This window comes from Pempheris klunzingeri, chromosome 17 (genome assembly GCF_042242105.1).
Source record: "Pempheris klunzingeri isolate RE-2024b chromosome 17, fPemKlu1.hap1, whole genome shotgun sequence".
Taxonomy (NCBI): Eukaryota; Metazoa; Chordata; class Actinopteri; order Acropomatiformes; family Pempheridae; genus Pempheris; species Pempheris klunzingeri.
The window spans coordinates 12,106,065-12,133,155 of NC_092028.1; the positions used below are offsets into that span (position 1 = coordinate 12,106,065).

At 43.1% G+C, this 27,091-nt stretch overlaps 1 protein-coding gene across 1 annotated transcript in view; it reads right to left on the bottom strand.

The window, feature by feature from the left end:
• The window catches only part of myo15aa (myosin XVAa), a 31,759-nt gene extending 11,473 nt beyond the window's left edge, over positions 1 to 20,286 (bottom strand). The window contains exons 1-34 of the mRNA XM_070847828.1: positions 20,204 to 20,286; positions 20,005 to 20,068; positions 19,709 to 19,818; positions 19,227 to 19,301; positions 16,755 to 16,845; positions 16,564 to 16,569; positions 16,080 to 16,183; positions 15,905 to 15,968; positions 15,708 to 15,821; positions 15,405 to 15,566; positions 14,982 to 15,095; positions 11,687 to 11,745; positions 11,225 to 11,348; positions 10,965 to 11,060; positions 10,495 to 10,626; positions 10,261 to 10,386; positions 9,036 to 9,113; positions 8,756 to 8,913; positions 8,631 to 8,676; positions 8,398 to 8,522; positions 7,760 to 7,877; positions 7,390 to 7,565; positions 6,730 to 6,814; positions 6,541 to 6,594; positions 6,352 to 6,433; positions 5,957 to 6,087; positions 5,087 to 5,182; positions 4,693 to 4,934; positions 4,229 to 4,419; positions 3,702 to 3,774; positions 3,358 to 3,549; positions 3,149 to 3,261; positions 2,935 to 3,029; positions 1,393 to 1,528 (exon numbers count right to left, since the gene is read on the bottom strand). Of these exons, the coding sequence (XP_070703929.1) occupies positions 1,393 to 1,528; positions 2,935 to 3,029; positions 3,149 to 3,261; positions 3,358 to 3,549; positions 3,702 to 3,774; positions 4,229 to 4,419; positions 4,693 to 4,934; positions 5,087 to 5,182; positions 5,957 to 6,087; positions 6,352 to 6,433; positions 6,541 to 6,594; positions 6,730 to 6,814; positions 7,390 to 7,565; positions 7,760 to 7,877; positions 8,398 to 8,522; positions 8,631 to 8,676; positions 8,756 to 8,913; positions 9,036 to 9,113; positions 10,261 to 10,386; positions 10,495 to 10,626; positions 10,965 to 11,060; positions 11,225 to 11,348; positions 11,687 to 11,745; positions 14,982 to 15,095; positions 15,405 to 15,566; positions 15,708 to 15,821; positions 15,905 to 15,968; positions 16,080 to 16,183; positions 16,564 to 16,569; positions 16,755 to 16,845; positions 19,227 to 19,301; positions 19,709 to 19,818; positions 20,005 to 20,068; positions 20,204 to 20,286 (3,715 nt within the window). The remainder of the gene's footprint in view (positions 1 to 1,392; positions 1,529 to 2,934; positions 3,030 to 3,148; positions 3,262 to 3,357; positions 3,550 to 3,701; positions 3,775 to 4,228; positions 4,420 to 4,692; positions 4,935 to 5,086; positions 5,183 to 5,956; positions 6,088 to 6,351; positions 6,434 to 6,540; positions 6,595 to 6,729; positions 6,815 to 7,389; positions 7,566 to 7,759; positions 7,878 to 8,397; positions 8,523 to 8,630; positions 8,677 to 8,755; positions 8,914 to 9,035; positions 9,114 to 10,260; positions 10,387 to 10,494; positions 10,627 to 10,964; positions 11,061 to 11,224; positions 11,349 to 11,686; positions 11,746 to 14,981; positions 15,096 to 15,404; positions 15,567 to 15,707; positions 15,822 to 15,904; positions 15,969 to 16,079; positions 16,184 to 16,563; positions 16,570 to 16,754; positions 16,846 to 19,226; positions 19,302 to 19,708; positions 19,819 to 20,004; positions 20,069 to 20,203) is intronic.
• Between the last annotated feature and the right edge of the window lie 6,805 nt (positions 20,287 to 27,091).

Sequence of the window (27,091 nt, forward strand, 5' to 3'; positions counted from 1 at the left end):
TTACTCACGTACAGACATACATGGTTCTCAGATGCTCCTAGACATTTCCTACTGACTATAATGATCTCCAGACTTTTTATCTGGCATCATCATTTTTCTAGTTTTTCCAATTCTTTGGTTTATGGCCAGATACCTGCAAAACTTTTTGTACTTAGTATTAAGTGTTAATCAAATCTTAGAACATATCAGCATATATTAGTGTGTTAACAGGCTAAATTAAGATGGTGAATATCAGCACATCAGCACATCAGCTAAACATCCGCATACTACCATTGTATTCGTGAGCATGCTAGCATGCTCATGTTAGCACCTACACTATTTGACTTGTTGATGTGAACATTGGTTCTCATGTGCTTGTTTGCTACATATAATCTGAACTTGAAAGTAGAATTAAAGTAATGCATGGGGTTTACATTGTTTTCATGAAAAAATAAGATAAAAAATCTTTTTAATATCTTTTTATCTATGATGTCTATTATTAATTATTAATTATGATCAAAACAACATCTTAAACATAGGTGTTACAAGTGTTGGCAAACCATCCATTACATGGTATATGAGATGCATTATGTGCATGGAAATAAACTAAAAGTCCGTGTTATTGGTGGGTGACATTAAACTTGACACCTGCACATTCAGGGTGAAAAACAGGAGAAAGGTTCCAGCAGTAAAACAATTCTTAAACAGATGTGATCTTCACCTATGACCTTGCGTGCGGCAACAGAAAGACACAAAACAGCCTATAGAGAAACAGATATAGGATAACGTGTGTAGTGAAGAGAGAGAATGAGAGTGACAAATGCCTATGGAGGGTAAAGGAGCCCTGTTGTTACAGTGAATGGCTGTCTATGCATTATCCATGAAGTCAGACTGCTCATTACAGCCTCTAAGCGACAGATTAAGGTTGGTGTACTCTACACCTGAACCTTTGCACTCGTGTGTTTTTTTTTTTTTATTTCCTCCTTTTTAATCTCTACTTGTCTGTCTGTTGGTTGTTGTACTGTACTGTATGTTAGTGTTAACCGCATATCGATCATTTCCCGGGAGGTAAAAGTTTAAAACAGAGGAAGTGAAAACATTTGAAACTCTGCAGTATTTCCAGCATTCAAGGAAAGCTTTTAAAGTGGAAAGGAGGGCAAAATTATTCATCAACCTGAGACCAATGCAGAGGATTTAGAACCAATTTAGAACAAGCTGAAGTACTGATGTTAATGGACAGAGAAAAAGAGTGAGAGAGAGGCATGCATGGTGGGACCTAACACCTAGGACCACAAAGTGAAATACACAAAACTAATTAAGAAAAATACAAACCTAAAGAGAAACTAATGGGCAATCTGCACTAACACTAGAAATAACTAAGAGGAAACACACACATTAACGCCTGTGTTTTACCTCCGGGGTGTATTCCTGGTGGATAAGGCCGGGCGGGGGATGCACGACTCTCTCCCTCTCCTCTTCCTTCTCCTGTGATGCCTATACCTCCTCCTCCCTTCATCCTTGCTGACAAACTTCCAGTCTTTTCCATGTCCTGTAGCCAAAGAGAGGCAGAGGACAGGCAAAAAGAGATTCAGCACATGGAAGAGGGCTGTTGTAGACGTTGAGAGAGTGGAGTTTTGAGAGCCATGGAGGAGTTGGGTAAGAAGCGTGAAAAAGGAGAGACTAAGGGAAGCCTCTGTGAGAGAGTGAGGAACTGAATACTCCGCAGGAAGTACCGTACACACTGGAGGAAAAGCGCCAGCACGAGCAACAAAGTCTCCAACAAAATGGTCTGCAACAAACCCCACTGTCTTAACATACTAATTTACCTTGGTAAAAAAAGAAACACTTGATTGCACAAGAATAAATTCCCACATGCAACACAACATCCAAGTGAAATGGTCTAATGTTCCCACCCACACTGATTGACAGCTGATTCTGAAAAACCAATCATATCTTAACAACAAGGCTCTCAAGGTGACTAATTTTGCAGTGGAAGCACATACCTGTACTTTCTTCCTGTTTCCTCCCACTGATGGGGCCTCTTGCCTTTTTTTTTTTTTTTTACCAAATACACAAAGTGTGAAGTTGTTAACGGATCAGCTACCTCCACTTTAGCTGTGCATGTGTGCTGCCTGCTGTTACAGTCAAATACGGTAGGTCGCTCAGTAACCTAATCAACCCTCCTGTCTGCCCCATTCATACACAAACAGAAGCCGTGGATCACATGTTCCATCCATCCATCAACACTGCCCTCCATTCACGCTCACATGGCAGATCAGGTGCAAGGAGCATGATGCGACCGTTTTATCCATCTCAGAACTGCTGCTAACAAGAATTTCCTTCATGCATTAATCTATTTTTTTTTCCCACATCAGCCTATAAAATTGTGAGGAATGTCCAAGAAATGTTGCCCGAGCCAAAGGTGATGCATTCAAAATGCTTTGTCTGACCAACAGTCCAAAACCCAAAGATATTCAGTTCACAGTAATATGGCAAAGCTGAGAAAAACTCACTAACTTACTATAAATAAACATGTTTTAAATATTTAAAGTCAACTGAGCTTAAACATTTCAGGTTTAATTCTCAGAGAATTTCAGAACTTTTAAGCACGAGTTCTTCTGACATTATGTGCTTTCGCTCAAAATGAGTTGAATAAATGCACTGCTGAGGGTTCACTAAACTCATTACAGGAACAGGATTTGCATATTAGCGCCATGTTTAAAAGAGAGAAAGCTTCCAACGGACATGATGGAAGCTTTTCTAACACAAGTTAAAAACCGCTCAGGTTGCTGATAACTATGAAAACAATGCAAGGAGGGTTGGTCAGTTCAGTGTCTACACCTGCTTGCAGATCTGAGTGACTAATCAATTAATCAGCTAATCTTTTCAGCACCAAGGTATTTCCAAAGCACAGTCAGGATGAGTAGTTTCTTGTAGATCGGTGTCAGTACTCACTATGCTGCTGTCTGACAGCACAGGGTCAAACAGACTGTCCAGGTAGCGGTCCATCCCTCTCTGAGTCTGACCGTCACTGAACGCATCTGACTCTACTGGACATAGACACACAACAGATACTAGTAATTACTGAGGTTACTGCATATTATGTTACAGTAGACTCATATATTTGATACTGCTGCACATATGTGTGTGTGTGTGTGTGTGTGTGTACCGTGGCTGTAGTAACCGTCAGAGTCAGGCAGACTGTAGGCTGGTTTGCTGCTGCTGAGAGGAAAGGCAGGAGGAAGCTCCTCATCTGAGTCAAAGCCACTGCCGACCAAAGCACTGGGAGGAGAGATAAATTAATTAGAGGTGATTTAATTTTTTTGGTGCAATATCTACATTTCACATATTCGCACATGCATGTATTTGTGTACTGACAGGCTGGCGTTGGCTCTGACTCTGGCTGGGTCGTCAGTGCTGATGATGAAGTAGCTCTTCTGCTTTGGGAACTCATTTGGAAGCTCCAGGTCCGCAACCAGGTCCATCACATAGTCATGACCCGCTAACTCCACCCACTGGCCGTGTTCCTTCATCAGAATTGAACTTCCCCTCCACCAGTCCGACACTCCCCTGCAAGACCATGTAGCTCAAATACCTGCCTGTATCTGATAACACTGCATTTAAGGCATTTTGTACTGTACAATATAACTGTGTGGGTTTTTTAAGTTAAAAGAAATCAATTGAGCTTTTGCATCTTATACTTAAATATGAGATATCAGCACCTGTGGCGCAGTATGTGGCCTGCTAAATCCTCTCCACTGGTCCAGGAATGGACTGGACACAGGAACGATCCTCCTATGGAGAGAGAAGAATGAATGAATGAGATAAACAAACGGCATCGCATCTTCAACTCTTTATATCTATCTGTGGTTTTGAAATCACACCAGTTGTTAAGTGTTAACAAACAAAATGCAATAAACTGTGCAGTTCAAGGGCTGAGAGTCCTGTGGTTCCATCACCCGATCCTGACAGGTGATGAATAATCAATGATCAAGGGCTGTAATTGATACGACTCAATAAAAGTGATGCCAGCAGTCCCTGCAATGCACTTCTCATTTAAACTGTATGTGAGAAAAACTATTTTCATGATATTTAATAGCCTTTTTTTTTCTTCCTTAAATTGAGAGATATATTATAAAACGTAATGTAAAACTAAAAAATAAAAGCAATAAACTTATTAAACTGAATATTTCTGCAGATGATGCCCTCGCAGACAGTTAAAACTGCATAATGTAATGTTGCGTCTCACCATCAAAACAGTGCATGTGCAGCACCATGTTAGCCTTTTTCCTATTGGCCGTCCACTCCAGCAGCGACAGCGGATAGGTCCGTGCAGTCTCGGGGGTGGAGCCTGAGCCCAGTTGTGCTTTCTGATTGGCTTGGATGAGCCTGTGTTGCAGCAACGCCTTGCAGCCGGCAGGGCTGTGGTCTGATACAAACCTGGAGAGGACACAACTGAGGTTATATATTTTTTTTATTGAAAGAAAAGCTTCCCTCTACAACCACATTTTGTACATGCTTCCAGGTATAGATAAAAAAAAAAAAAAAAAAAAATACAAAGTTGAGGAGGTTTCCTTCAATTTAATTTTGTGCTACTTGCCACAGCTTATATGTTTTTTTTAAATATAGTTTTTCCACTCCACATTTGTGTCTGAACATGTATGTATTTTCATCAGTATGATTTCTGTGCACAAGTATGAAATTATGTCTTACTTCAGTAGATATTTGTCCATCTTGGGCGACGGGGCAAAGCTGCAGACACATGCCAGCAGCAGCAGCCAGCCTCTCTCGGCGTTATCAGAGTTCACGTTCCTCCACACCTGGTTGACAACCTGAGCCAGGATCTCGTCCCGTAACCCTGGAGATGGACATGACAGGCCCCTTTGGATGATGTAATTCCCAAACATGTTTTCCTGGGCCCCGTTCAGGTGAGGATCCCCCATGAATCGTAACACCTGAAGAAAACAGAATTAAAGGCAAAAATGATGTCAGTGGTGTGAGACAGGGGTGATAAAAAGAAGTGTGTGAGTAGTCAAACTGTATCACTGTACAGGAACCTGAATGCCAGATCCCTGGGTAAATGGAGTTTTTAGAAAAGTCAGCCTACCATGATGAAGAGCTCCAGAGCTTCTCCCTTCAGGTCTTCCTCTAAGCGGGTCAGAGGTGCCTCTAGAGGTGCCATCAGCATCCCAAACTTTGGTTCCTACAGCAACAAAATATATACAGTGTTTCAAGTAAAGAAGCACATTTACACACCTCAGGGTGCAATTAACATGGTGGTGTAGTAGGTTGAGTACAGCAACAGTCCTCCCTGATTCCTTATGAGGAAAGGGGAAAAAATAGTGAATGTTGTTCCTCGTCTGCTAAACGCTCACTTTGACTATTCAGAACCACCACAAGCAACAACATCCATCCATTATCTATACTGCTTATCCTTAAGGGTCGCAAGGGGGCTGGAACCAATACCAGTTGACTTTGGTTGAGAGGCGGGGTACACCCTGGACTGGTCGCCAGCCAATCGCATACAGAGAGACAACCATTTACGAATTCACACCTACGGGCAATTTAGAGTCACCAATTAACCTGCATGTCTTTGGACTGTGGGAGGAAGGAGTACCCGAAGAAAACCCTTGCAATCACTGGGAGAAAATCTTCTTGCTACGAGGCCACAGTGCTAACTTGGTGCTGTAATTTTGCAATGAATGGTCAATGCCTCAGTATTGCTCAGTGCTACATTCCTCTTTGTGTCGTTATTCATCAGTTCCAGTCTAGCTACATAAAGGAGATTCTTCCCTGTGTGGCTCCCCTTCACTGGAGAGTTCACAGTTTTAGAGGTCAGTTTTATGAGAGTAACTTAGGAATAACTACATACAATTTAAAGGACAGTTCTAAAAAACACATCACACAGTACGTTTCAAGCCAATCAGTAGGACTAAAACTGGCTGTGATATTGTAAGTTTACTGATGAACATCTCACCCTGAAGTAGATCTGTACGTAGCGGTAGAATGGGTAGTTGTTGATGTCCAGAGGCAGAGTGAGTTGAGCCTCTTCCTGGATATGAGGAGCTTGAAGCAGAGCCAAACAGTCTGAGTGCAACTCTCTCCTGACTAGAAAGCGAGAGAAACAAGGGCAACGTCAGCTGATGATCAGTGATATGTAGGGCATAAAGTTGCTATAAAATCTTTTAAATGACATAAAGTTTGCTGCTTGCTATTTTTCCTTTATGGTTTATTTATCAAGTTGATGCAGTTCCTGTCCCACTTTGTCAGGGTGCCTGGAGGAAACGCTCCACTGTTTGATTCATGAATGTGTGCACACTAATGTAGATGTCACAAAAATGAAGGCAGACAGACAGACAGACATCTACAGACCTGCTGCTGTCTGCAGTAAGGCGCCCAGCTCTGCAGGGATCACCAAGTGTGTGACGTTCACCACTTCCCTCTTGGTCAGCTCCTGAAAGAGTTGTTTTTAGTTTATTGGCAAAGTGACAATAATTTCCCCTTCAAAGCAGACTGGAAGGAAGCATCGATTATTTAATCCTGTCCAAACTTCCATCTTACCATCTCTCTCCTCCTCTTCTCCTCCTCAGCTTTCCTCTGGGCTGCAAACTTCATCTGAAAACACATCACAGAAATCACACTGAACATTTTCTCTGCCACCCTGAGCAAGAAAATAGGGGATTTATATGGGAATGAAAGGTGTCAGTATTAATGGAGATATGTTGTCCTTTTAAAACACACTTCCTGTACCTTGATGTATCGCTTGCGGTTGACGTACATGTGGACCAGAGAGCGGAACCGAACCAGACTCTCCCTCATTTTAACATAGTGCTTCCTGGAGGGCAGAATCACAAATGAAGTATCATGAAATTTCACATCACCCATTAACACGTGTGTCATAAGACACTTTTGTTACATTAACAAGGAGACAGACTTGCTACAACTGCCTCGTTACGGATGTCACTGTTAGAATGTGTTCAGACCCTCTCTGACCCCAACACTGTAGCTGAGGATGCATGGAAATGCAAACTATGTACACACAACACCATGACGTGAGCCATATCTGTTCCTTTTAATTTCCAGTATAACCAAATATAAAGGTGTTCCAGGAAACTGCTGATGATGCATACTGTCCCTTAAAGAACATCACAATGTACCATAATTTTAAAATCTCTGTGTTCCTCATATTTAAATGTTGTCTATTAGTTTACTGGTGTCTCCTTTCATTTGTCTCTCACACTATTACCGTATGAAAAAAATGTAGACTGTCATTCCGTCTTTTTTTTTACTACTAATCATCATAATTTGTTTACATAGATATTCGTCTCTTCATATAAACTAAATGGGGCTTTTATCCTGGTGAATATCCACAAATCCGAAACTGAAACTGAAGCTGGCAGAGAAGCTGACCTCATGAGGAAGCCTCGGCACTGCGCCTGCAGCCGGATGATCTTGTTGCGGAGGGCCACAAAACGTTTCCTGACGAAGAACATACGGGTGTAACGCTGCAGGGTGAGAGCAGCAAGCTGACGAGTGCGTTCCCGTTTACACTCCAACAACTGGTAGATGTCCTCCTTCAGAAACAGCTGCCATTCACACACACACACACACACACACACACACACACACATATATATATAGATGCCACTTGAACAAAATAAATGCAAATATATCATTCATGTACAACATGGCTTCCATCAAAAGTTGGAGGTACAGTCAAGTTGGTGGTTCTCTTTAGTTTGTTAAGGGTTAACATGAACAAATGAGAGGAGAACCTCACCTTCGTAACTCCAACATGGAAGAGTCCTGGTCTAAGAGGACACAGTTTACTGAGCATTAACACACAGTTCTCTCCACTGGCTGCTGGAAGCTCTTGTATCCCCACCAGAGACTTATACCTGGGGATGACACATGTACACACACACACACAAAGGATTGTCTGAGAAAGGTGATAATAATAATAAATAAAAGTAAAAAAGATCCAAAAACTTAAGATAAAACAAGATTAAGAAATATATAAAAAGTACAGCAACAGTTAAAAGAAAGTCATGAGGTAAAACTGAGTGTTAAGGGGAGATTTAAAAAAGGAGATTAGGATATACTAGATACTCGATGTTCAGCTCAACAGATGAAAAAGTTTGTATTAAATGTTGCAGATTGGTGCTAAATTTAAAGGGAAAATCACAACAAAGTGTTGGATCACCACACGCCCCCAGAACAGTCTCTGAACTCTACTGGAGGGAAGAAAATCAAAAGATATTCCCACATTTGGTGTTTTGATGGTGGCCACGCGTACATTACAGTTAATCTAGAGTTATTATCATTGTACACAGCTGCTTGATGTTAACAAAAGGAGTCTTCAGGCTATCAGAGAAGCGCCAAAATGCCGTCCAGTGTTTAACACTGTGTGTATGTTACCTGAACAGGAAGACGTGGAATGGCATTCTGACAGGATATCCCTCTCTGCGGATCCTAATGGTCTCTAGGACACCTGAGTGTCTCAGCTGGCTGCTGACCAGCTCGTCCTCAAACACACCCGGTTGCTAAACACAGATGCACATTTAAGCCCATTCGAAAAAATTACCCTCAGGATGCAGTGAGATTGAATTTATGCGTGGAAATGACCGTTTAATAGAAATCTTAAAATCTACCTTCATGTTATTTGGCTTAATGCAGCGAACAAAAAAAGGGTTGCACCTGGAATGGAAAAATAACAGTAAATCAGTTTTTTGGGGGTTTTTTCAATGAAAATTGTGCCATTTGTGGCAAGGTTCACCTCTCCATCTTCTCCACCAGCTCCAGCAGGGACTGTTGGAACTTGCTGCTGACGGTGTGAGCTTGGTATTTTCTGGTGACTGTGCTGCTCTTCCTCATGTGACCTCCTCTCTGCTGACCCATGACCTCTGCGTGAACCAGGAAGAGGTTTGACACCATCTGTACACACAAATACACACAAACATTCACACATATTTTTAAAGCTCATGTTGCTGTGAATTACAATCACTGTGAATAGACGTGTGTGTGCATGAGATGTGACGATGCTCCTCTCATCTCACCTTGTTCTTGCTTTGAATGAACAGGTCCAGGACATCCTGACGGACCTGGTCGTAGTTCTTATCAAGGAACTTGTGAACCTGCATCGTTGACAGCGGAAATTATAGGGATCAGTGGAGAATTCCCTCTCTTGTTGGTCATTTAAAGGGATATATTTTTCAACGGGCTTGGTATTATTACAATTTAAGTAGCACAGTATATGCAAATGATCAATGTTTAACTTTCCTACATGTTGCCTGAACCCAGACCTCCCTGCTCATTTGGCAAAATCCTTTATAGATTGCACTTACATGTTTTTTGTATAAACACCATAAGAATTAATTAAGAATTGATTCTAAATATTTAGGGTTATGGGTCAAACTATAGTGCGGAAAAATTAGGGCATGTGGAGGAGGAGGCCACCACAGCCGAGCGTCTAGTACCGCCAGCCTGTGAGGATGGTGGCACAGTGCATCGTGGTCGTTTTAGGGTCTCTACCTTTTGAGCAAAATAGTACAGCCCCTTTTCTCTGTTTTCTCTGGTCAAGTAACATCAGATTCACAAATAATTGTGTTTTTCCACTACATAGACTTCACAGTTTTATGAAAAGACCATCAGCGTTGAAATACTTCAACAGTCTCCTTATACTTTTCTTTTTACTTTTCCTCAAAGTATTTTTTATCCATGCAAGGCTCTATAAATGGCTGTGTCGGTCAGTTGGCTGATGTCACCATTTTAGTGATTTTCCTGTAGTCCCAGTATGTGGTTGGGAGGTCCCCAATTGTGAGGTCCCGGATTTCCCCCCAGGGCTAAATAACTTATTTCTGATTCTGACTCTGCTTCTGCTTTGAGCTAAAAGTTAACGTCGGCATGCTGATGATGAGCATGTTTCCAATGTTCATCATCTTAGTTTAACATGATAGCATGCTGAATACAAAGTAAATATGAGGCTTATGGGAATGTCATTAGTTTTGCAGGTATTTAGTCATAATCCAAGATATTGGACAACTTAAAATTTGACCTGATGATGGCACTGGAGGAAAAGTTAAGGGATCTCCAAAGTTAGACCAACCAACATTACCATCTTTAAATCAATGCTGCTACAATGTCTGAAAACACGAGTATACTGTAGTTACAGATCCGAGGCAACCACTGACATGATTGGTGTCAGTAAGTCAGACACATTCTCCTGCCAACAGGAGGCCAATGTTGCTTAAGATGGGTCAGTGTCAGGGAGGAGCTATGTACCTCGTAGGTGACCCGGCCAGCGAAGTGCTTGATGGTGAACTCTGGAAGGGGCATCTTTGGCTTCTGATACAGTGGGTTGTTGCCATGGTGATAGTGACACTTTTGGAGGAAAGTGTGGTCTGTTGCCTGGCAACAAAACACCAGACTTTAAGTGTCACGTACAATAATTCAGTCTGTGGGTATAACGGATGTGTGAAGTGTCTTTAGGTTTTCCTGCGATTTCTCCTGACCCACCTGTGGGAAACAGCTCTGGTCGTCCAGAATCCTCAGTATCCCATGAGGCTTAGCGGCTATGAGGTCAATGCAGGGCTGGTTGTCACTGAATAGGATGTCCTGCCAGGGGATCTGTTCCCGGCTGTACTCCTCCTGCATGGGGATCACATGCAATACAAGATCACATGTCTTATTATTGTGGGGATATAAATCTTCCTATAAGTTCCCATAATGTAAATCATAATGTAATCACCATAATGTAATGTGTCCTTGTACATGCTACAAAGTGAAGACCAGACTACCAGAACATTTTACTAGCAGAGTGAGAACATTTTGGCCGGCCGTCACACCTTTAAAGGGTTGTTTGAAGGTTATGACTTGGTTTTAAGGTTAAGGTTAGAATTAGGTTTAGGTGTAGTTTAAGGTTAGGTGTGTGTGTGTGTGTGTGTGTGTGTGTGTGTGTGAATAACTGAGGTGTGACATTGACTCACCTGTTCTTCCTTGAATATGATCCTGTTGAAGAAGAACTGTAGGTACTCATTTGCATAATTAATGCAAAGCTGCTCAAAGCTGTTGAAGGCCAGATCCTGTTGTTCCCACACAATCACACAGACACATACACACAGCTGGTGATTCTTTATGTCTCATCTAGCCTCTCTCTCTCTCTCCGCTGCGCAACACAAGAAAGCAACAGACAGGTAATACGATGCTCTGTCCGCGTTATCCCACGTGGAGGAGAAAACTCGCTTACCTCAAATCCGTAAATGTCGAGGATGGAGATGGAGAGGGTGTGTTGGCGGGGGTACACCTGAGCGTTGATCCTCTCTGTTAACCAATGGAAGAGCAGCGAGTAGAGAATCTTGGCAACAGCATCTCTGGGGAACAAAAATTTGTGTGTGAAAGACAGACAGAGCGTGTGACAGGGATATGGGAAGGAGATGAGAAATAGGACACCAGCTAGAGAGCCCATGAATGAAAAAACTGGTCCACATATATGACTCACTATTAACTTTAAGGTGGTTTTAGAAATCATACGGTAGAAGTTATGAGATAGGACAGGTTTTACAGACTTATGTTAGATATACATGATTGTCATCACAGATTAAGAATCAAAGAAAGTTAGCCATGTGTTTATTGAATAAAAGCATTAATTCTAATGGGACAAATATGGCTAATTTAGTGGTAATTTCATTTTCATGTAGTCGTCTCTCACCTGGCATCAACAGCGCTTTCCACAGTCAATGGCGTGTAAATTTTGTCCCTCATTGTCTCCTGTAGAGAAGACAGAAACTCAGAAGTTATTTAAGCAACAAATTTCTAAGGAGTAACAGCTGAATTCATGGCACACACTATATACTACTATATATACTATACTACTATAATGTAGTATGTATGAAGTATGTTAAGAGGTTTGTTTTAAAGAGCCTTCTTGGCGACTTTCATTCTCATAGAGACCTCATTCTCCTCCTCAAATGATTTTATAAAAGTTCTATATAAAAAGTACTAATTGAAATAGTAATAATGGTAATCATAGTCATAGTGAATGGCCTTGCAGCAGTAGCACTGAATATAAAGAGCTCTGCAGCCTGATCTTATTCTCACATTAAGGACATCTGTCCATCCTTGAGACATTTTGAGTGTCTTGCAAACTGACACCACAGCTCAGGTACAGTACGTTAGATGGTGCACGCTGCTCATTGCCACATATTTTGTTACAGTCCAAAAAAATAAGGGGGGAGGTTTTCTCTTTTTGCTGGAGGGAGGGCAGTTTGAATTTTTCTTTGGAAGAAAAGGAGAGGATCTACTGAAAGGTTTCTTACTTCACTGTTCAAAGTTCAAACTGTTAGTCTAATCTATGTTCACCATCATCTCTAATGTACAATTTGTTTTTTTCAACTAACACACTGAAATTTTAATGGTATATTATTTTGAATTCTTTATGCACTTTGACTTTTTATGATTTCAAAAGGTTATTAAATATTATTAAGACTATTTTGAGATATTAAGGGAGACTGAATTTTTTCTCCCTTTATTCACTCTACCTCACTGACATCTTCCTTTCTACCCTCCCACTTGTATTTCTTCTACTCTCTTATTCATTGACGTGAGCGCCTGGGACTTGGGGTCTGATCAGATAAAGGATGCGTTGAACTTGAGACCTTTCACTGCCTACCTACATGCACTAGATCCTCACCCACACCAAAGGAAATGAGTGGAGACGACTGACTCCTCTCTCTTGTTACATAGAACTATAGGAACCACTTTTGTGATTAGAAATTCAATTATACAAAAGCCTCTTGGCGTAGTGTATAAGAGTGTGTACGTTTGGAGGACATAAGGTGTGCTATACCTCCTTGTCAGGAGCATCACAAGACCATCTGCTCTGGAATCTGCTCCTTCTTTTGCACTGGACAGCTAAAACTGGATGTTTTATGTTCAATCAGATACTGGAAATGAGAGGATGTGGATCAAAATAAGATTTGCCAAGAGGACAAGTAATTTGGGTGACTGAAAAAGGATTTTTTTTCACCAGAATTTCCACTTTAGCTAATATGGCTTGTGTGAATGGAGCAGCAGGGGGAATGCCGCGGATGGAGAACTAGATTGTTCTTTTTGTTGAAAACATTGTGAGTAGGTTTGTTGAACTGGTTTCTCTTTTCTTTCTTTTTGTTCCTTTATCTGTTTTTTGGGGGTGTTGCTGTGCTTGTGATCCACTAATGCCAGCTGGGTAATTCCTGTTTAGTCTGCACCCGGTGGTTCTGGTAAGGTGCCTTTTTTCTCAAGGACACTATGGGAAATTTAAAGCTCAGGGCTGAACAGCAAAGTTAACGTCTTTCCAGTGCTGCTGTATTTCCATATTTTTTTTGTAAATCCTGTGCATGTCTTTCTTTAGACAATTACTTTGTTAACAAAGACAGCTGATTGGATACAGTCAGCATACTCTGCCTGAAGCAAAGGAGTACAATGTGGGAATTCATCTTCTTTATTTGTTCCCTAAAGGTTTTCGGATGTGAGAGTGCAATCTCCTTTGCTGATTCACACTAACAGACAGGATGCAATCCAGTGCAAACAAGATACCTACAAAAGCATTTTTTTTTAACTTGAACTTGAAAACCTCAAGCAAATAAAAAATTGCCATTTTTGACAAAAAAAAAAAAAAAAGCAAGATTCATTAAACGAGCAATGATGTTTCACAGACACTGGAATTGCTGAAAACTGAAATCTGAACAAAAAAAGGTCTCATCCCTCAAGCTATAGCGCACTTACTACTGCAGTGTGGCTATTTATAAAAATACGTACTGTCTCAGTGTGACAGCGTGCAAACAAAGGGAGTCAAAAGATGCTTTCACAGCCAGAGGCATGTGAGTCCTGTACGAATCTATTTGTGTCTGTGTGTGCATGTGCACAGGACGAGTGTCTGCATGCCGGCATTTACATTATTGTGTGTTGTAGACGTGTGTAAAGAGTGTAGGTGTCAAATAAACAATCCTGACATATCAATCTCGCATATGTAGTTAACTTAGGAGCAGTTAATTGATTTATGAAGTGATTTTGTTACCACGGAGGAACAAAATCAAGGCGCTGTGCATGAGGTCAGATTTGATTTGTCTTTCCAAACATAATGAATGAATGAATGAATGAATGAGGGCACAGCAGGAGGTCAGAGATTAGAGGTGGAGACAGGTAACTAAAGTCCAAGACACAAAGAGACAGTGATGTGTTTGGTAGAATCAAAGAGGTGTCAGGGCACATGACACTACAGCCAAGGCTCATTAAAAATGCTATCTAAGTTTAAATTTACAAAAACCAAGAGGAATCAAGGAGACAATCGTATTATTAATTGTATTTTTAATTACTTTGGAGTTCTCTGGGATCTTATCAGCAGTGTTTTTGTTTTTTTTCTTGATATTTTTTCTCCACACTGGAAAAAGCTGTTTTTATTGATTGCAAACTGTGGTTAATGATGTGACCACGAAGCAGGAAGCACAACTTTTAGATATGTGAGGGATAATAACGGGGGACATATGGATAATAACTTGTAAAGGGTCAGCCAGCCTAGGGCTCTTTATCCCATAATCCTTGTAATATATAATCTATACATAATCATTAGAAAAAGTTAGTTTGGCAGGAAAAATTCTTAAGAAATAAACTAAAGTAAGTCAGAGGGACAAGAAATTGGTCTGTGCCAAAACAGTTTTGACTTTTTCTGTCACTGTGTGTGAGGGATCAACAGGTGAGCCTCCTTTGTGGCTTTGTAAACAACGATGCTGGATGCAAGGCATTTAACGTCAGTAAACGTGTGTGTGAAAGCAGGAGAGAGAGAGAGACACTGATATACAGGATGCTGTCATACTGTCATAACCAGAAATAACTACTCAGTCCAAGAATGACAGGGATTCAAGCCTCCTCCTTGCACCTCCTGTTTTCAAGCAGGCAATGGAAAAATGTTTTCAACACTGTTGACAGCACAATTTAATAAAGCAGAGATGCCCCAGTTTGATACTGACTGTGACTTTGTAGGTGATGGCTTTCTGTAGTCTCTCTGGGGAGATCTGCAGCAGCTCTGCCACCACTCTGATCTCCTGAGCGCTCACCACTGATGCCACCTCCTGGCCATCAGCCTGTTGTGCAACACGGAAAGAGAGAAAAGTTGCTACATACATAGTAGTAATAGTACATATCTCCAATGCTTTTCTTCTGTTAATTGGCATCATTTTTCCTGTAAAGTTGAGTTGAGTTCGTATTTATTAGTTAATTATATTTCACATAATATCATCTGGGTGGCCAAAATACTCAATAAACATACCAAAAATATTTGCTGTATGTGACATATTCACAGTTATGAACACACTGAATTTTAAACAATTACGTAAGATCAATAACAAAAATAAAACCAAAGAAAGGAACAAAGACCACTTTGGAAACACTACCTCATATCTCTGAAAGTAGACATTGCCCAGGTGCAGTATGGAAGAAAGAACTCTAAAGATGGCCGACTGGTCTTCAGGGGTGAAATGAAGGATCTCCATGGCAGAAAGCAGACGCAGGAAGTCTTCTCCATCGCTCTTTCCTGTTATCCCACAATCCCCTCCCTGTGCAGAGAGAGAGAGAGAGAGAGAGAGAGAAAGAGAGAGGTAGTTTGGAGTGATGAGTTCACTTCCACGTTATCTGCATCTTCACATTCCTGGAAAGTCCTGAAAAGTCTGATGACTATGTTGCATTGTGTCTTCTACCTGGTTGAGGTAATAGTAGGTCTCAGCCTCTTGTAGATAGAAAGCCTGCTTCTGCTGCGAGGGAAGACCTGCCAGCATCTCGTAGAAGATGTGATAGTTCCTCTCATTTTTGGCCTGAAGGAAAAACACAGACTTAACACTTTCACACACAGAAAAGATATGAAGTGTCATCCTGTGTACGTGTCTGCGTGTGTCACCTGGAAGACGATACGGGACTTTTCCAGTAGATACTGAGAGGTTATGGCACCACTGATCACACCACTGGACAGGGAGAGAAAAGAGAGCAGCGCAAACAAGGAAAGATCAGGTTTTTAAGGCGATTTAAGAAGAGATGGGAAAAGAAAATGGAAATCTTGTGTATGTTTTACTTACTCCTCCAGAAAGACCTCTATATATTTCCCAAAGCGACTGGAATTATCGTTCCGTACAGTTTTGGCATTTCCAAAGGATTCCAGCAGAGGAGCTGCCTCGAGTATCTACCAAACATTCAAACACACAGTAAATCACTACCTTTATCAGCTGGGTGACAAATGTGCTGAAAATATCTTGCTCTGGCAGTAATAGCTGGTCTACAGCAGACATGTTCACTGCTTTCTCAGTTTTGCTAAAAACAACAGAGCAAGACACATTCAAAATGCAACCTTAATGAAAACTTAGATCATGATCAGTCAGATAGCTGAAGGGATGCGAGTCAGATTTAATAATGCAAGTCAAAGAAGATCCACAAGAAAATGCAATATCTCTAATGAATATTGTCACACACCACAGCAAAACACAGCAACCTGCTATTCTTATGGCCATGTGTGAAGATGAGTTGTAAAATGTAAAGCACAAGTCATGCAGGGAACCCCACTACCTCAATCTGCACCCAAGAAGAGCCAGCAGAGATACAGAGACATGGAAAAAAGAAGCACAGAGCTGTTAGTCATCCATCAAGATAGACACCTGTGTGTGTGTGTGTGTGTGTGTGTGTGTGTGTGTGTGTGTGTGTGTGTGTGTCCAAATCTGCTGGCAGCAGTTTGTTCATGTCAGGATGTGTGTGCGTACCTGTTGCGCAAGAATGCATTTGTGATGTATTGCAGTTAGGTAGCGGAGGACTAGTTTGGTGGCCTCTGTTTTCCCAGACCCGCTCTCCCCACTGAAACACATTAACACACACTCACAGGACAGAGATAACACCCGTCAACACGACTCAGTAGCTGACACTGGATAATCAACTGCCTCTCTATTCTGCTAAAGAGGTCACAGCAATTTTATTTGCATGTCAGATATGCAAGGATATTGTGGAAAATAGTGCCTAGCAAACTGGGCTTTTTATTTGCGCCATAAAGGGGGCTATATATATTTTTTTACCTTTTTAAATATTCTAAACAGTTTCTCTTCAAGTGTTTATAGATACATTATTATGTTGTTGTTCAAATATGAAAAATATCATATATATGACATAATGTCTAACTGGCCGTAGCAAAATAGTGGTGCAGAAAGTGTCAAAAAATAGCATAGCTCACATTAAATAGTCTCATATTCAATAGTGCAAAACTAACTAAAAAAAATAAGTCGCATAGAAAAGCTGAAGCTACATATTGCCTGCACATCCCACATTTATTAGTATGGATTTAACCTTTTTTTATGCTGCCCGTCCATTGTTTCCTTATGTTATATTGTGAAGGATGTGAAACCAAACAGAGAAAATGATCTGAACCCTGACAGGTGCTGATTCTGAGCACAGGCAGAAGAGACAGACAGGATGGACATCTGCAGTACCGGAAACATGACTCATCATTAATAACGCGTTGAATAAAACAGCAAAGAAAGCCCGTATGTGTGAAGTCTGTATGTTTAAGATTTCCTTTTATTTTCAGCTTCGACCAGGTCACAGCAGCTGAGCTCATTAAAGTCTGTTTGGATGAACTCGATCATATGGATCACGTTGTTCATCCTGCTGTAATAATATCTTCACACAGGTTTCAGGTTCTACTACTGAAAATGTAAAACATTGGTCAGCTGTCTATCCAAACCACTAATGCACGAGTGCACATAAGCTGTAAGACAAGCACAATAGCCACACACAAAACTGTGGCTTGCCTCATTTAGGTAAAATCATAAAAAAATGTTTAGTTTATGAGCACATAATTTTTTTGATTTTCCCATGACAAAACTAGCGCTATTATTAAGTATTCTTTGTAATGGTATTGTAGGCAGGATGAACTGTGGCTGTGATAAAAGATACAAAAATGGAAATTCCAGCTATTTTAATGACAAAGTAGAAGCTCACTAAGGCAAAAGAGTGAACATTATCCACACCACTACACCCAGCTTTTATTAATCACTTAGAGCGTCCATTATTTGATCCTTCTCACCTTCCTACTGGCGCTTGTGGAGTGTTTGACTTAATTGACTAAGTGATGTGAGACCAGGCTAATCTTGCATTAGGCAAGGCCTCAATTCCACTTTTGCGTTAAACCACCTGAAACGCTCTTACACACACACACACACACACACACACTGAGCTTCTCCACTGCCAACAGCTTAGTGCTAAATACCACCATTATGTAAGCTTGGCCAAAGGGGGGCAGAGGTGTGTGTGTGTCTATTTGTGTGTGTGTGTGTGTGGACGCCAGCACCTTGACCACATTCCAGCATAAGGTTTCAACTCACGGGCTGGTTAGCTAAAAACCGGGCCATTACTGGTCACTGTACACCAGACCTCAGTTACCCCTTAACACGCACTCGGTGACTCACACATAAACACAGCCTCTACACGCGTGCACATGGACACACACACACACCTTGGAAACATAATCTGCTCCTGGCCCAGACCTGGCTGGGCTTTCCTTACAGGTGTCTCCTTCCGAATACGGCTAGAGTGTTCCAGGTGTGTGCGAGTATGAGCAGGTGTAGGCGTTTGTGTATTTCCTATTATTGTTTCTGGCCATTTCCAAAAGCACACACCTGTGTTTAAGTTTGTGGATGCACTGTATATGCTTTTACATCTAAGTTAGCTGTAAACGTGCTCTCTGCATCTGTGCGTTTGCTGCCCCAGGAGATCAGTTTTGACATGGAGCGAGGCACCTGTGACAGATAGATGGAGCGCGAGAGGAGTGAGGGATGGCTCCGTCTTAAGTTTGCCAGCCAGAAAACCACAGACAGACACTCATGAATTTACAAACGCTAATCCAACTGGAGATGGAAACCTAACTGTCCAAGAAGCTTCATGGACACTGTGCATACCAAGGTTAAACCATTACAAATCCTTAGGAAGGCTCCTAATGACAAAAATATCTTGCAACACTAAACTAGATTTTTATGTAAAAGAAAAAAACTTTAAACTTTTCTGTCTAAACTGTAATGTAGGACAGATGGTATGGACTTTTCTGAAGAGAATGAGACTCCTATGTATAAATCCTACAAGTGTATGACTGGCAACTGTGATGTCTGCTTTGGAGGTAAACTGAAAGTGATTAACCATGGTAGATGAGATTGGAATTTAGTGAAGATTACAGAGAGTCAGCCTCTTACCTGATTATTATGACCTGGTTGTGTTTGGCATCCATCATTTTGGAATAAGCAGCGTTTGCTATGGCAAACAAATGCCTGAAAGAGAAACAGCAGCTGCGTCAAGGAATCAGATATTGATAAAAATGCAAGCAACGAACTCTAAGCACCTCATCCCTTCTTTTCTATCCTCATTTTCTGTTTTTCTAACATTCTTTCATACTTATATCAATTAATTACCTGCCCCATTCATTCTTTCCATTCCTTCTTTGATTCCTTTACTTATAACATGCCGGCTTCCTTTCTACCTTTTATTCTTAATTTATCACAACTGAGCCAACAAAAAACTAAAGGATAGAGCAAGATAACTAGTAATAATTTAATTTAAACTAATTCCAAAACTGAATTTTATAAACTAATCTATTCAAAAATATGAGGGTACTGATTCTTCCTAATTCTAGCATACAGTTTTGTTTGTTTTGAGTTTCAGAGCAAACATGACTTACGGAGGGTTTTCTCCCAGAGCACAACCCTTGTACAGCAGCACCACGTCCGTTCCATAGATGTTGTACATCTTATAGGGGTTCACGGACACCAGGATACTGCCTATGTATGTCTGAAAAAAGAAACAAGGAATGAGGAAGGAGAGCAGAAAAGAAAAAATAGAAACAGTGATCATTAAAAATTCAACACTCAAAATAAACTGTTTTGACTTTAAATGTGTAGGTTTAATACCTTTTCAGTAGTATAATGGTTGTATGTAGGTGGTTGTATGTTGTGTGTGTGCTGCTCAGATACTTGCATAGATAAGCTCCCTCCCATATCTTTGACTCAGGTTCAGCAGAACAGCCCCTTCATGCATCTCCCTAGACAGAAGTAATAGGATGAAGGTATTTAAGGATAGCGGAGGACTTCTCAAATCCACCATTGGCTGTTGCACTCGTCATTTTAGCTCTCTTACAAAGAGTTAACTCAGGCGTGTGTTTTTTTTTTCTACTTACTCTAGCTGTGTCATGTCCTCCACTCCATCTTCAACTCGTAGCTCTCGATGAGACACGGTGGGCAGGCTTCTGATTTTGTACATCTAAAACATGCACATACACACTCAGAAATGTGGACATGATGCATGTACACAGTCCTGCGCACAGTGTTATCATGCATTAATACATGCACACGCTCACTTGGAAATATCAATTCTCTCTCATTCCTCACAATAATTGAACTCTTGACTGTTTCCTTGAGAGTCCCCATTTGCCTTTCTCTCTCCAAAGAAATGTGCTTTACAAATAATCATCGTAAGTGTATAATTTACTCCTACCAATACGCTACCCTCCCTCTGATTTCTCCTCCCTACTGATAATTCAGTCAAGTTTTCACCCAATATTACAGACTATAGTGCCCACATTAGCTATTGTTCCTACTTGTAGTGTGAGTCATATACTTTTACCTTGTCAAACCAGTGTCCCTCTGGTTCCCCCTCCCTGCTGAGATTCCATTCCCCTGGTTCATGCCCCATTTGTCCCTGTCCCATCAGGCTATGGGGGTCCAGCAGCTCCCCATCTCTATACATGGACCACTTATTGAGGTTCTGCACTGTCCCATGAGGTAGAACTCTCTCTGCGCCCCATACATCCATATCGTGGTAAAGTCCCAAGCCTTCAGCTCCGGGGCCGTGTGCCCAGTGCTGTTCCATGCCAGATCCCTGGACCTGGGGTGACACTACAGCATATGAGGGTAGGCGGAAAGAGGCCCCTCGGAGGCCCTGGTTCTGCAGGGCACCAGAAAGGTTAAGTGAGCGAGGTTCTGGGGGCCTAGGGGCACCAAGCCGTGTCATGATATTTCCATCTGGGAGACGGTACTTTGCCCCACGAAGGTTTGGGTTCTTTGATAAAGCATTAGACAGGTCAAGTGTTCTGGGTTCAGGCTCAGAGTGGGTCACAAGAGTTCCGTCTGGCAAACGGTAGGTTGCAGATCGGATATTCTGGTTGCGAAGAGCGTTGGAAAGGTCAAGGGAGCGTGACTCAGTGGTATCAGCAGAACCAGGCTGCCTAAATAATGATGTGCTTGGGAGTCTGTAGGAAGCACCACGGAGGTTGGTGGTTAGCATGGCACCAGAAAGGTGAGGACCAGAGGAAGCAGAGGTGGAAGCTTGGGTTTGGTTCCGTGAAAACAATGATGATCCATCTGGGAGATTAAATTTTGCCTTACGCAGGTTAGCATTCATCAGGGCACTAGATAGTCCTGGTGATGACAATGCACTCTCAGCAGTCTCCTCTCTCGGATGTGTTAAAAGTGAACCATCTGGTAATCGATATGACGCCTTACGAATATTAGCATTGAGAAGAGCAGAGGAGAGCGCAGAAGAGGTAATAGGCTCTGGTGCTGGCTCGTTTCTTGTAACTAAAGTTCCATCTGGCAGCCTGTAAGTGGCTTTACGTACATTGGGGTTCAACAGTGCAGAAGAGAGCATAGATGGCGAAGCGGTGACAGGCTCAGGCGTTGGCTCATTTCTTGTAACTAAAGTTCCATCCGGCAGCCTGTAAGTGGCTTTACGTACATTGGGGTTCAACAGTGCAGAGGAGAGCATAGATGGCGAAGCGGTGACAGGCTCAGGCGTTGGCTCATTTCTTGTAACTAAAGTTCCATCCGGCAGCCTGTATGTGGCTTTACGTACATTTGGGTTCAACAGTGCAGAGGAGAGCATAGATGGTGAAACAGTTACAGGCTCAGGTGTTGGCTCATTTCTTGTAACTAAAGTTCCATCTGGCAGTCTGTAGGTGGCTTTACGTACATTGGGGTTCAACAGTGCAGAGGAGAGCATAGAGGATGAAAGGGGTGATGGATCTGAGGAAGGTTCAACAGGTTCAGTTCTGGTGACTAATGTCCCATCAGGTAGTTGATAGGTGGACTGACGTAGGCTTGGGTTTTGCAGGGCATTGGAGAGCATAGAGGGTGACAACCTCCCACCAGCACTGACACCACCTCCATTATCAGTGGTAACTGGAAGCTCAACAGGGCCCCGGGACATTGTCAAAGTACCACCTGGAAGCCTTAGCATGGATCCCTGGATTTGGGAGGTCCGCAGTCCACCAGAAAAGATTGAGGAGGTACCTCTGATAGTCCCTTGTTGAGGTGTGGTGGGAGGAGGGGCGGGAGACATGGGGGAGAGGTGTCGCTGAAAAGGTGAAGCAAAGGAAGCATTACGTAGCTGGGAGCTAATCATAGAGGAAGACAAGTGTGGGGAGGAGGGTGCAGAAGGGGCAAGAGGGGCTGTTGCCTGAGTGGGTGAGAGGACATTTGTATATAGGTTGGCATTGCGTAGTAGAGGAGACGAGTAGGAGGCACTGCGCAGCAAGGAGTTCTGCATCAAAGAATTCGATAGACCAATACTGGCATATGGGCTCACCTCCTGGCTCACCTGTCCATCAGCCAATATCTCCCCCTGCACACCAGGTATGGGGGAAGGGCTTCTCTGTAAGGGGGCAGTGACACTGGCATTCTGCAGATAAGGGTTCTGGAGAGTGTGTCCCAGATAAGGTGATGAGGGTACAGACGGAGTGAGATTTTGGGGGTAGGCTTGGGGGAAGGAGGGCCTCTGTAAAGGAGATGAGTAAGCAGTGGTGGAGTAAGGGATGGAGGAAGGAAGAGGAGAGGGGGGAAAGGGAGGACTTACAACCTGAGGGTTTGGTAAAGCATTTGTAAGCATTGGGGATGGGCCTGACTCCATCATTGTGTAGTCATGTTGAGTCATACTCTGAGCTTGTGGGAAAGTACCAGGAGGAAGACTGGGCTGAAGCATTGGAGGTTGAAAAGATGTTGGTCCCATACTCTGGGGACTCATAGCTCTGTAAGGCAAAGGGGATGGTGGGTGAGATAGTTGGTGCATGGGAGTAGCTGAACGGGAGGGCAGAGGAGATCGATGCTGCAGTGGCTGGGGAGATGGAGGTCTACTCTGCAGCCTACGCACTGATGGCTGGGGAGAAAGAGGGCCACTCTGTTTTAAAGAAGGCTGTGGAGAGACAGGAGGAGGTGCTCTGAATGACTGCCTAGACTGAAGAGAGGGCTGGTTTCTGGGCATACGAACTAGTGGCTGCCCCCTGCCAACAGGTCTGTGGAAGCCACCTTGAGGATTACCAATTCTCTTTGACTCCCTAAGCCCTGCAGGCCGGGAGCCTGTCCTGGCTAACATGGGTGTTCCAACTACACCCCCTATCTGTCCCGAGGGAGGGGCTGGGCCACCATGGATAGAGGACCTGAATGGGGCTACATGCTGAGTGACGGGGGGTCCATGTCTACTACGTCTCTGTACGTAGGGGTTAGCTGGAGAGGGTTTCACAGCCCCCATGGGCACGTGACTTCGACCTGCAGCACCACCTCTCATCCTGCGAGTAGAGGACCGAGTGGGGAGGGGGCGACTGGTGATCCGTGATGGGGAAGGAGAGGGCGGACGTTGAGGGGAAGTGGGGCGGAAGGTTTGGATGGGGGACTGAGATCTCTCAGGTAGAGGGGGGCTCCGTCTTTGTGGGAATGGTGGGGGAGGAGAGGGGGAACGCCTCATCTTGGATGTTTGTTTTCTACCTTTGAACAAATGCGGTCTGGTAGATGGCAGAGGCACTGCATCTGGTGGGGGTTGCTGTCTGAAAGAGAGTCTTGGGGAAGGTGGTGGGCTTGGTCTCCTCCTCAGTGATCCTCTGGGTGAAACTAAGGGGCTAGAAAGTGGAGACTGGGCTCGGACAGTTGATGGACCCCTGCGTAACCCAATTCCCCCCCTTCCTCTTGTTTGGGATGGCTGAGCTCTCATTGACATACCTTTCCTGTAGTGAGGAGGAGAAGCAGGTGGACTGGGTGGTCTCCGCCTGTCTCGTGAGGAAGTTGGCCTTTGGCTTGCCATTGAAGCCCGGGGAGAGAACCCTCTCCTATTTAAGCGAGGGGAAACCTGGGGGTCTCTTTGAAAGTCCATGTGATGTGGTAGGAAGTGGGGTGAAGGAGGTGCCATTGCCCTAGCAGATCCTGGCCTCCGTGACAGCTGTGGAGATGGAAAGGGACTCATTCGTCGCACTGGCCTAGGTGAGGCTGCTGGTGAATGCAGCGGTGAATGCAGTGGTGTATGCATCAGTGGAGGCATCAGTGGCTGCATTGGCGGAGCCATTGGTAACATTTGCCCCATCGGGGACATTTGTGGTCCTTGCGGGACCAACGGTTGGTACCCCTGGTTTAATTGCAGTGGTAAGGGAGATGGGGAAAAGTGACTGGGAGAGACAGAGAGAGGAGGGTGAGTAGGCTGAAGGAAAGAGGGGTGCTCTTGTTGAATGATCATAGCTGTTGGTGAGGGAGTTTGTCCATGAAGAATGGGGATTTGCTGTTGGTTCATGACAGTGGGATAATGAGGCTGCGCAGGAAGGTATGTGGGAAGGGGCTGCTCATATTGTATATCTGACATCATTTCCAGATTGTTGAGGGCAATTGCTGGGGAGGGACTGGGATACATTGGGTAAGAGGGATAAGAATGAGATGGAGGAGGTGGCAAGGTTTCTACCTCTAGTCTGTCTTTTCCAAATAACCTAACTTGGGGCCTGGGAACCCTGAACTGCTCTGTTGAAAATGGCTCAGTGAAAGGGTAAGACAGTTGTTCCTGCCCATATAGCTGTCCTGTCTCAGCTGGATCCAGCCCAGCATCCATATAGAAAGGTTGCTGATAGGGGTTATAAATAGCAGCAGGGTCTGTATATCCTAGCATTGAGTCATTATATGAACCTGAAACATCATAAGCACCACTCATCATGCCATATGGGTCTGACATCCCATAGCTATAACCCATATTGTTGTCAATGTAATCTCCATACAGTTCAGGGTCATGTGGATCATAGAAACCATCCATGGCATGACCATAGTAACCATATGGCTCTGGCTCCATTGCATACAGCATTCCATCTTCACCGTAGTAATAGTCCATCCCTTCATCCCCATAGTAATCTTCATACTCATCATCGTAATAGCCATAAGGGTAACCGTAGTAATCTATGTCATCATCGTAGTAAAACTCATCATCATAATAAAAGTTGTCCTCATCATCATAGTAACCATACTCATCTTCCCACTCATCATCGTCATAGAAATCCATTTCCTCTCCATAAGGGTCATATGGGTCATAGGTCATGGGTTGCCTCATGAAGCCTCTAGATCTCCCCCAGTTATGGTAATCGTCCTCATATCCATACTCATCATCATCATACTCATAGGCCTCATTGTAATAATGTTCCTGTCTCCCTCTAGCATCCCTGTTAGCAAACGACAGACGCTTTCGTCCCCGTCCTCCCGCTCGTGCCCCCAGCCGACCTTGGCCCTTAGCAGTCAAGAACCTCCCTGTCAACCAGTTAGTTGCTGCAGCTATCCTTCCTAACATCCAGCCTTTAGTCTTAAACTCTGGTCCAGCTTTCTTTTTCCCGAACAAACCTTTGAACTTTCCTCCCAGTCCCTTTGCCTCTGTTGCCATTTTCCCTTTGCCCCCCAAACCAGATAGATTTAAGGTTTTTTTAGGTGGTGTGGTTTCTTTTGGAGCATCGCCTTTTTTATTAAACAAGCTGAAGCCAGACAGACCTGGCTTTTTGTCAGCGGAAGGTGATTTACCTCCAAACCCAGAAAAAAGCTTGCTGGTGCCTAGAAGTGGTTTACCACTAGAAGGTGGCTTCTTTTTCTTGGAGAGTCGTAGGAAGAGACGGGAGGTGCTTTTAAGGTTTCTCTTTGGTTTTGATTTCTCTGGCTGTGGTTTAGAGGGCATACTAAAAGGAGTGGACTTCCCTGTGATGCCTGTGAGGGCTTTGGAGGCTCCTTTGAGGTGAGACCTGGCATCTACTGTCTTCTGTGCTTTTGCTGCTCCTTGGCTCTTTTTCTGCCCCTCTGAAGCAAAACCCATCATAGCCTTGGAGGCTCCTTTGATGTGGACGTCACTCATCTTTTTCAGGTTTACTGCACCCATACCTTTCTTCATCTGTGGCTTCCTCCTGTCCTCCTCATCATCATCATCATCATCATCATCAGATGGAGGTGAGTGCTTAGGAGGAGGCTTGAATCCCTTCATAGCCACTGCCTTGGATGCACCTTTCAGAGCTGCTTTACCTTTACCTTTAGGATCTGACTTCTTGGTAACCACCTCTTCCTCGCTTTCATCATCATCTTCTTCCTCAGACTTCACATCCTCTTCTTCTTCCTCCGACCCCTCCTCTGACTCGCTGACAGGTTTCTTTCCCTTTCCCTTTTTCCCATCATCCTTCCCTTTTCCCTTAACCTCCTCCGCTTTCTTTCCCCCTTTCTTGTCATCTTTCCCTCCCTTTTTATCTTCCTTTCCCTTCTTTGGCTCCTCAGACTTGCCTTTCTTGGCAGCTGATTTTGAGTCACCCTTTTTAGTTGGCATGATGTCTCCGAACTCAAATCATTCTAAACAAGATGAGGAAAACAAGCTCCCAAAATGTGCTAAAGCAGGTCCGTATCGATGTCAATGTTGATATGTACTCTTGAGAGTTCAAAGAGTCCAAATAGTAGCAACATCCTCTCATTCCCAATTGTTTTCACGTCTTCTCTCCTTTTTCCTCCATCTGATCCGTTCCTGTGACACCCCAGAAACACACACTGTGGCACACTCTGTCCCAAGTCAGTTGTTCTATAATGCACACTGAGACAAACAGAAACCACAGTCTTTCAAAACACGATCTAGTAATGGAGTCGGAATCTCAGCCATCAGTGCTCGCTCGCATTACAGTACGTCTTCAAGCCTCAATAAAAGACCTGTGTGTGTAAAAAGATACGGAAACCAGTATAGGAGTGTTAAATTAAAAAGAAAAAGAGCAGATGCTTATTGAATTTAAAATGCTACATACGAAAAAAAAAAAAAA